Source organism: Sorex fumeus, unplaced genomic scaffold (genome assembly GCF_029834395.1).
Source record: "Sorex fumeus unplaced genomic scaffold, SorFum_2.1 ptg000047l, whole genome shotgun sequence".
In the NCBI taxonomy this organism is placed as follows: domain Eukaryota; kingdom Metazoa; phylum Chordata; class Mammalia; order Eulipotyphla; family Soricidae; genus Sorex; species Sorex fumeus.
Genome location: NW_026606104.1, coordinates 49,386,027 through 49,396,362, shown reverse-complemented (window position 1 = coordinate 49,396,362; position 10,336 = coordinate 49,386,027). Strand labels below are relative to the sequence as shown.

The 10,336-nt window shown below is 56.8% G+C and overlaps 1 protein-coding gene across 1 annotated transcript in view; it reads left to right on the top strand.

Moving 5' to 3' along the window:
- The first annotated feature begins 6,633 nt into the window (after positions 1-6,633).
- The window catches only part of CSMD2 (CUB and Sushi multiple domains 2), a 628,049-nt gene continuing 624,346 nt past the window's right edge, over positions 6,634-10,336 (top strand). Inside the window, exon 1 of the mRNA XM_056122939.1 lies at positions 6,634-7,033. Within this exon, the coding sequence (XP_055978914.1) occupies positions 6,826-7,033 (208 nt within the window). The 5' untranslated portion in view covers positions 6,634-6,825. The remainder of the gene's footprint in view (positions 7,034-10,336) is intronic.

Genomic DNA, 10,336 nt, shown 5'->3' with positions numbered 1-10,336 from the left:
GCAATCATCACCTCCCTTCCTTCCATTCAGTTATCCATCCATCCAAACATCCATCCATCTTTCATCCATGCAGCATGGATCTACTGAATGACCATCCTATACCGGGCACTGGTGAATACTGTAAGAGCTAAACCTTGACAGAGTTTTAGAGGACAAAAAGGAAAGTGGCACATGCAGAAGGAAGAGAACATTCCAGGAAGAGGGAGCAGCAGCATGAACCTGGAGAGGGAAGGGAGAAAACACAACTCATTTCTGGGGTCTAAGAGCCTCTGAATGCCTGGTGCATGGGGGCAGGCCATGAGCAAACAGGAAACTATAAGGGTAGTGGGGTGTGTGTGTGTGTGTGTGTGTGTGTGTGTGTGTGTGTGTGTTAAGGAGTGGAGCTATGGTTAATGAGGACTTTTTTGGGGAGGATCTAGCCAGGACCTTGTAGTTCATTCTTTGCAAAATATCAGAGGAAGGCAGGGAGATGTGAAACTAGGTTAGAGGGTTTTCCCCTCACTTGTTTTGCTTGTTCACATTTTTTGTTATAGTTGGGGTGGCCACACTGGACAGTGGTGGTGATGGCACAGGTCTCTGCTGGGTTGCACACACCCCACACAACCCATTCCAGTTTTAGAGTTTCAAATGGTAGCACAGCAGCCAGAACGTCCTGCTGAGTGAGGCAAGAGCAGAACAGGGTCTCATCATGCGATGCCATCACTACCCTGGAAGAGATCCCTTGTGGGCCCTGCTCATAACTAGATGATGTGAAGGAGGGAGACTTTAGAAAAGTCGTGGATTACCTGGATGTAGGAGCTGAGAGAGATTATGCCAGATGGATTTCCCCAGGTTTCTGGCTTGTAAGGGCGGGGGTGCCTATAGAAATGTTTTCCTGAGCTGGGGGCCTGATGGAGAGGCAAGTAGGGAGGAATACAGTTCTGAGAGGCTGTGAAAGGACAACCTAGAGGGCAGGAAGGCTGGGTACACCCATGGCTCCCAATCTCCAGGGGAGCTATAGAAGAAGATTTCCATTGAAACTTGCTGCCTGTCCCTTAGAGGGAACAAAGGAAAAAGTCAATATGCAGACAGAGGGAGAAGAGTCCAGAACAGACCCCATCCCACCCTCCTGACTGGACTTCCAGGTTGAACTGCTTTTGTTTGTTTTTGGCTTTGTTTCTTAGGGGGTGACCTCTGGGGCAATACTCGGGAGTTACTCCTGGTCCTGCACTCAGAAATTACTCCTGGTGGTTCTAGGGGGACCATGAGGGGGATGGAACCCCGGATTGGCTGCAAGGCAAACGCCCTACCCATCGTACTATCTTTCCAGCTCCTCCATCACTTCTATTTCTCTGGGAGTCACACTTGGGGTTGAATACGCCTCTCAAGAAACCATCAGCCCCTGAGGGCAGGGACCACCCTTAACGTCTTGTTCCTTTGCTTCTCTTGCCTTAGCCCCTAGCATAGTGGTGCAGGCAGATATGTGCTGGAAGCATGAACCAATAAATGAAGAGTCCATGGAAGATGGCTTATAATGCAGGAAAAACCAAGGTTGCATCAGAGTATTGCTAGTTACTGTCATGCACCCCAACGTTTCAGTGGCTTACTACAGTTGAAGGTCATTTCTTCTACAACTGTCCAAAGATACAGGCCTGTCAGCTGGGGGGGGGGGGGTGAGGGGTGGTGACTTTTCTCCTTGTGGCAGTTTGGGATCCAGGTGGTTTCCATATTGCAACTCTGCCATCCCCTACAGCCCCCAAAGCTCTGAATCCAGTCAGCGGATAAAGGGGTGAGGGTAGGTAAAACCTCACAGGCTAGACCTTGTGTGACATCATTTCTGCTCACATTCCTTGGGCCATAACTTTACCCAACCGCAAGCTGTCGTCCCTGAAGACCCACACCTTCTTAGTCACAACCAAGCTCCAGTTGCATTCTTGCTCAAATAATTCTCTGGAGTAGAAAGGAGTGTCCCCGGGCATTGTAGGACCTTGAACAACATCCCTGGACTCTGCCCGCTAGGTGCCAGTAGTACTTTCCAGGTGTGAAAATCTCAAATGTCTCAAATCATGATTGAGTGTCTCCTGACTGAGCTGCGAGTGATAGGGGATTGAGAATCACTCTGGGAGTGGGGGTGGGGGTGGGGTTGAATTCTAGTTCTGTACCAAGAACCAAGAAGCATGGATTTTTTTTTTTTTTTGTCACAACAAGCTGTCCTGGTTGCTAGGGATTATCTCTTCCAGCAGGGGGCGCGGAGAAGACTGTGGAAAGGCTACCTGGGGAGGTGGCACTTGAGCTGAGTGATGACTGGGAACCCTTTACTCCACGGTTACTCCAAGAGGTAATGGAATTGCAGCCAGAGGAGCCAGACAGAGCAAGGCACAGAGACCTGGGGGCAGAGCTGTCTGGAGGAACTTCAAGTAGAAATGGTCACCTAGAATAGCCCCTGGCCGCTGCTGATGGCTCTCCCAAGCAGAGGAAAAATTGACTTCTAACCACAGACAGGAGCCCCACCCAACCCTTGGGGTGTCTCACAAAGGTGGGGTGTTTTGCAAGAAATGGTGAGATCCTGTATCACAGCAATGATAGTATTGAAGGGACAGCCTACACCGTGGGTTCTTACCTCTCCCTCCTGTGTGCAGTTGTTCAGGGCGTCACCATAGTTTGTTTGGGGGTTTTCTTCAAGGGGGAAAAAAAGACCTTTCCTCTGTCACCTTCCCTTGGCAAGCACATCACTGTCATCTCTACAGTGACAGCCTAGCCCTTGGGAAATACTAGCTTCTGTCTGATCATGCTCGTGATTTTACTCCCCCCTCCCCGGCTGGCTTTTCCTCTGAGTCCTTGTCTTCATTCTGGTGCCATTCTCATTCTCTCTCTCTCTATCTCTCTCTCTTTTTCTCTCTCTCCCTCCCTCCCTCCTTCCATCACCCCCCCCAACCCCCATTGGGTTTGATTGAATACTTCAGGGCATCTATTCTGCAGCCCCAACTTGAATCAAGCCTGGGTCCCTGCAGTATCAGACCTGGCTTTCTTAAACCAACTCTGATATCTCCCAGGCATTAATCTGCTCTTAGGTGTCTTGGTACATCACTGGGCTTTCCTGTGGCATGATCTGGTGGGGAGATCCTGACCCAGCACTCGTGGGGCACGTGGGAGCCACCCTGACCTAGGTCCAAGGGAAGGGCTGTGGTCACATCTGACTCCAGCCTCTACCCTACCCTGCTCAATTTCCAGTCTCCAGTCTCTACATTGTCTGCCTTGCTCCCAAATTAGATGAGTGTAGCCACCACATCCCAAGTGATGTCCCATTTGTTCTGGCTCTTGTCTTCCTAGCTGTCCCCTCACAGAGGTGTTTAGAGAAATTGTGGAACCAGGTCACTTGACTTTTAGTTCCTGGACAGGGAAATCCACTGCTGGACCTGAAGTGTCACCTTTCTCCACTGGTTCCTACAACAGCCACGGGGCCATCAGCCTTAACTTAATCTCTCTACACAGATTGCTCTCTCTTTCTTTTCAACTGAACAGCCCTCCCCCTCGCTAGGGCTGAATTGTGGACCCCTTCCCAAATTCATATGATCAAGTTCTGATGCCCAGGACCTCCAAATGAGAGTCTTTTTGAGGGAGAGGCTCTCTAAAGTGAGAATCACGTATAAAGATTGTTAGGCTGTGCCCCGTCATCCTGCCTGGTGCCTTGTAGAGGAAGAAACATGGACACAGTCACACAGCGGGGAGACAGATAGAGAAGATGGGTACTTAGGAATCAAGCAGAGGACAAGAGGGAAAAGCCCTGAGGTCCCCTTGATCTTCTAATTTCAGGGCTCCACGCCTGGGAGATAGGTCTTGGCTGAAGCCACACACTGAAGTCTGGTACTTTGGAATAGCAGCAGTGGACTTAGTCAATTAGCTTTCTACATTCCACAAAAGTGCCAACTCCCAGGAGAAGACCCGGTGGGCCTTAGAATATCCTGCCTCCTCACCTCTCCTTGGTGTTTCCCAGCTGGAAGCAGCCTTCTGCCTGTTCAGTACCCTCGCTTGCCCTTCCCAGGTTTTTGCCTGTTTTTTTTTTTTCCTAATTTGTCCTTCCCAAGTTTTTGGTTTTTGATGCACCTCAGAGACCTTCCCAGACCACCTGTCAGGCTGCCCTCTCCATGTTCTATTTCTTTCACTCTCCCTCCGCAGTATCCATCACTAGTCCCCTGACCCGTGCATTTATATTTTTATTATGGCTTGCTTAGACACAGAGATTGTTCTCTTGGCTATCTCTTACCTGACCCTGGTACAGAGTGACCCTTGAGAAACATCTGTTGATTCCACGAATGTCCACCTAGACCAAATCTCTCAAGCAGGTCTCAGGGGTCAGCCTGAATCCCATTTCTCCTCTTCAGTTTGCCTTGCATTCCCTGAGCACTAGGGGTGCTCGCTGCTTTGATGCCCCAGCCTGTCACCGGGATCACCACCACTGGCTGGGTTCTGTGAGCATTTCCAAATCTGTCCTTCACTCCCGGGGGCCTACACATTGTGCGTGTCTGTGTTGCCCATAGAACCAACTGACTTCAGGCCCAGAACCCAGGAGGCTTCAGGAAATGTAAGTGGCCCCAAATAGATCAGAGCGAGGGAGGAATGGTGGAGGAAGTGAGTAACTGGGCCATTGACAGGGATCAAAAGATAACTCTGCCCTCCACAGTCCCCCAGGGGTGGGACTTCGACAAATGTCACCTCTTGCCAGGGAGGATTTGGGGCCAAGTTCTGAGGCTGAGTGGGGGTAGAGGAAGTTCTCTGGCCTGTAGCCTTATTTAGGCCTTTAGAGAGCAGCCGGAGGCCCTTCTGCCTAGCCTGGAACTGCCCACAGGCCCTGAATCACTCAGCCAGCCAGAGCACTGGAGGAGGAGCATGCCACTGCCAGGGAAAGGACAGTGCCAAGGGAAGACCTAGCCAATCCACCCTCCTCAGAGCTAGATACCTACCTCCAGACCCAGCCGGTCCCTCCTGCCCCTGCAGGCTTGGTGGGAAGGCCTGTCCAGTGGAGACTGGCTGAGTTTAGCGCTCTCTTTGGGGGGCTGGGCCCGGACAATGGGAAGCTAAGAGCGCCCTCCCCGCTGCCCCAGAGACATAAAGCCTTTCACTGTGCAGTTCTGGCCGCCTCGGTCGCTTCTTGGCATCCCGAGAGTCAGCTCAGGGAGGGGCGAGAAAGCCAGGGGCTGGGGTAGGGTGGGGGTGGGGCCGGCGATGGGGACGAAGCTGGGGGCCCTGGCCTCCAGGCCGTTCTCACAGCTGTGGGATGAGTTACTGTGGGGAAACGCGAACAACCTGGGGTGCAGGAGGGGGAGGAGCACCAAGGGAGCTGGGGAACCATGGCTCTGGGGAGCAAGGACAAACCTCCACTCCTCAGACCGCCTGCCACCCTCCCCACCGACCCCAGTGGGCAACCCCGCCTCCTTGTCTCTTCTTTGTCAAAAATTCCCAGCCCCCCGCCGCCGCGGGCCACTGCCCACTGGAGCTCCGGCTGGGCCACCCCACTGAGCCGCGAGCGCACGCAGCCAGTTTTGGGTGCCCCTGGCAGGGCGGGGTGGGGTGCTCACCGCGGCGCCCCTTCGCCTCCCACCACCCGCGCAGCGTAGCTTCCCTTTCGCTGAGAGTTTGGCGTAGACAGCGAAGGAGCCATCGTGACTGACGGAGGAGCCCCGGGGAGGCGAGACAGAGACGGCCACCGCGTGGGGGTGGGGGACCGGGTGGGGACCGGCACTGAGCCTTTGGGGCCTGGTGGCAGTGGCGACCAGAGAAGCGTGGGGAGCGGCTCACGCCACCGGGAGAAACTCGTCTGGATTTGGGGCCAGGACTGGGAGGAGGAGGGCGAGGGAAGAAGAAGGGTCCGGTTATTCAATTTGGAGGATAAATTGTACAAGTAACTCTAGGTGACCCCCCCCCTTTCCCTCCCTGGCTCTCCTCGACCCCCCGCCCCCACCCCAAATCCCCTTGCCCTCCCCAGGGCACACGGGCACTCCTCCCTCCATCCGGAGATTTTGCCAGGGGTAGGAGCAAGCAGCCCCCCCCCAAAAAAAAACCGTCTCCCCTGCAATTCTGACCCCGGTTCCATGCACATACACCCTCTTATCCTGGCGTAGGGTAGGGGGCTACTGCGAGGGAGATGACCCAAGGCTGCAAGTTCGAAGCCGTCACCCAAGGGAAGATCCACATCATCTCAAGATTCGTGACTCGGGGTACCGAGTTTTTCTTTGGCTACCTTTTACCCAGACAGTATTCAGTATTCCAGTTTCCAAACGTGGAAGATGTGCGTGTGTGTGCGTGCGTGTGTGTGTGTATGCGCGCGCCTGTGTGTATGTGAGTGCGCGCGTGTGCACGGGAGGGGGGGGTGTATTAATGGGCGATCTTATAAATGGAAGGGAGAAGACTGAACTTAAAAGAAACTGGTCAATTGTAAAACAAACAGGAATAAACAGCCCTTTCGATGAGATTTGTGGTTTCGGTGGAGGTGGAGGTGGCGCTGAAGAGGCACCCCCACCCCCCCAATATTTCCCCCTTTGCCGCGCCTCCACCCCGGCATTCGGAGCGGCGGAGAAGCGGCTCCGGAGTGATTAATCCGGGGATAATTCGCCCCCCTCCTCGCCCCCCGGCGCGAACCCCGCGAAGCGGGATTGGAGCGAGTCATTTCCGAGAGCGCAGCGCGCCTCTCCCCGGCCGGGCGGACACTTGGTTCATTCCAGCCGCAGAAGCTCAGGGCTCCCGCGTACCGGGATTTTTTCCGAGCAGAAAAAAAGCTCCCGAGCTCTCCTGACCTCCTTTCTCCTCGGCGGCGAGCGGAGCCTCTCCCTGGGCGCTGCCGGCCGCGCCATGCCGCGCTCGCGGGGACGGGAGCTGGGGCGTTGCGGCTGCCCCGCTGGGAGGGCTGGCGGCGAAGCCGGGGTTTCCGCGCTCGCGGCGGGCGCGGGGAGCCGCCGGGGCCGCCCGTCACCGCCGCCGCCGCCGCCGCCGCCGCCGCCGCCGCCGCCGCTGCTGCTGCTGCTGGGCTGGGGCTTGCTGGGTGTCTCGGCCGCCGCGGGTAAGTCCGAGCCCGGCGGACCCCCTACCCCCGGCCCCATCCCCCGCTCGCCCGGACCCCGGCTCATCCTCGCTTCGCTCTGCCCCCCAGCCCCACCCCCGCCCCCCACTCTCCGCCGTGGCCTCGCCTCCATCCTCCCGCCTCTCCCCAACCCCGCCGCAACTTGGCCGGATCTGGCGGGGCTGGGGGGGCCTGGCAGACGGACGTCTCCTCCCGGGGCTTCAGTTTCTCCAGCCTCCCAACCCCCCCAGGTGCCAGGCTGCTCCCCGATAAACTTTCCTCGGAGCCCTGTCCCCCACCTCTGGGTTCCGGCTGGCACACCCGTGCTGGGGTCCGGAGCAGGGGCAGGTGGCGCCCCCTTGCCCGTGCCAGCGTCTGCCGGGTCTGCCCTGCCCTGCCCCCGCCCATTTTCTCCCGAACGGAGCCCACGCCCCCGCCGGAGCCGGCTGGAGACTGCGGCCACCTCCCCCGAACCCCGAACCCTCCGCAAGTGTCCCTCTCTGGGCGCGCCGGGCTTGGAGGGGCCGCCAGGGGGGTCGCCCGCCCCGGCGCGGGGATCCCGTGCACGTTTTGCAGGAGGGCCCAGGTGGGGGCTGGAGGGTGCCTGGGGCGGGGAGGGGCTGTCGCCGCCGGGCTCCACGCCGCCACCACCTTCCCCTCGGTGCCCACTCCGCGCCAAAGTGCCCTTTCCCGCGCCCTGCTGCAGCCGAGCGCCGGGGCTGCGGCAGCGGCGGCGCGGGCAGCGGGGCCAGCTCGTGGCCACGGAATCCAGGAGGGGGCAGAACTGCGGGTGCAGCGAGTCCCGGAACTTTGTGGGGGTCTGACTGCAGCTGGCAGACCCTGGAAGCGAGCGGCCCCATCAGAGGTCTTCACCCCCCAAACGGGGACGTGGGCCTCGACCGCTGCCCTCCCACTTTGTCCCCTGCACGGCTCAGAGGCGCTGCTCTCTGGCCACAGCCTAGAAAGTTCCGTGTGCCCGGGTCAGGAACAGGTCCAGTGGGAGAAGCCAGGAGCTGCTTTTCCCCTTAGTCTGGAGACGGATCCCCTCTGGGCGAAAGATTCCAAAAACACCTGCTGCCTAGGCCTGGTCTGGGCACCTCAGACTGGGAGCCTGCTTGCATTGGCATCTTGTTGGTTGTTTTTCTTCTTATTATTTTTTTAAATGAAACCACCAACTGAGTCTCTCCTACGGCTTGCCCTCCGCCGCCCTGGCATCTCTGGGCTCCTTCTTGGATAGTGCCCCCCTTTCTTGACCCGCCTCTAATGAGCCGGTTCCCGAAGACTCCCTCGCCAGCTCCGTCGCCTCTGAATGGTCCGGGTACCGATCCAGGAGGGCGCTCGACCCAACCCCAGCTTTCTTCCTCCCCTACTTAACCGGACTTTCTCGGCTTCTCCGACGAGTCATAGCCGCCTCCACCCAGAGAGGGGCGCCCGCGGTGCGCGCGCCGAGATGCTCCGGCCCCGCGCACACCCACACCCCGCGGTGGCTGTGCAGTTCCCCATAGCGCCGCCTGGTACCCGACTTGCCACCTGGGCGGCGGCGGCGGGCAGGCCTCGGGGTGGTTTTTGTCCAGGTGTGGCCCCTGCTCTGGCTGAGCGCACAGATGTTGGCCCACCACGTGATGGGCCGGGTTTTGTGATCAGATCCATTCCCCCATGAGCTTGCCATGCTCCAGAGACAGAAAAAAAAAAAAAAAGGGCGACTGAGGCAAGCTTGCCCGCTCTCTCTGCCCGGCACAGCACACCTCCACGGCTGGCTCTGTCTTGCAGCTCCTGGGTCAATAGGGCATGAGAGGTGGCCGGCAGGGGCGGGGAAGTCCTGGTACTCTGGTTTTCAATGTCTTTCTTTTAAGCCTTAGCCACATTTCATGGGCTGCTTGGCCTTGCAAGCAGCTGAGGTTTGGAAATGGACTCAGTGAGGAATGATGGCAGGATTTGGCAGATGAGAGGGGGAAGTGCATTTGTTTTGTGCTCTCTTTCATTCCTGTGAATGTAAGAGAGCGTCAGGCCTGAGCAAACTCCTTTCCTGGGCTGAGGGCTCAGGCCAGTGAACCATAAGGGTTTTCAAAGAGGGAGCCTTCTTGGCCATCTTCCCCAGCCCCCTCCCCTCCATTTGGGCTCTCATCCCCCTACTCTGGTGCTTTCCTTAAGCCTTGGAAACTTTTGAAGGAAGCCAAGCTCATTGGATCACTGGGCTACCAGCCCCATCGTTTTCTCTTTTAGAAGTCAACTCTCTCCACTGGGAGTCTTCTTGAGTTTCTCCTGTTCCTGTTCAATCCCTACAGTTTGCCTTCAGTCTCCAGGACTCAGGTTCTCTAGAAAAGATCACCAACTTCCACCCCCCCCCAATGCCAATTGTCAGATTTATTATACATTCTCCGCTTCGAGTCCCGCCCCCCCAAACCTATCTGTGCCTCTGTACAGTCTGGGTTGCCTCCTTTGAAACTTTCCCTGGGACTGCCGGACATAATGTTTTGCTGCTTTTCCCTCCCACCTCGTGGCTTCCTAGACTCCAGTACAGCAATGATTCCTCCATTCTGCTCCAGTCCTGCATTTCTTGTGCTTTCCTTCATTTCCTCTCACTGCTCCCGGCTGAGCTCATCGGGGCCTGTCCCCTCCACAGCCGCAGGCTGGAACTCCCAAACAGGCTTCTCCTGCCAAGATGCTTCTCCCGATAAGCGCCTATTGGCTTCCTCACCCATGGAAATGCTGGGTCTAGACAGCCCATATATCTGACTGCCTCTCGGACACCTTCACCTTCATTTTTTCCTCCCCAAACATTCTCATTAACTTCCTTCCCAGCCGTAAGAATTCCCTCACTGGGCTCCTGCAGTGAGCGTCGCCTAGAGCTTCCCAGTTACCCAGCCAGAAATCATCACACAGTTATCTTCAACCACCAGTCCAGATTGGTGCCAGTGCGTAGATGCAGAAGGTTAAACACCACTGGCCCCTTGCACCATGGTTATAAACGCTAGTGAGCAGGGCATGCACCTGCCCATCCACAGATGTGAAAGATTGAAGACCGCTGCTCACGCCCTGCCCCCTTCCTCATTTTCTTTCTTATTAGGTGCCTCTAAGGTGCTTCCCATTTTGTGGCCTTGAGCTGGAGCGATAGCACAGTGGCAGGGCGTTTGCCTTGCACACAGCCAAGATGGCCGACTCGAGTTCGATTCCTCCGCCCCTCTCGGAGAGCCCGGCAAGCTACCGAGAGTATTCGATATGCCAAACACAGTAACAACAAAGTCTCACAATGGAGACGTTACTGGACCCGCTCGAGAAAATCGATGAACAACGGGAGGATAG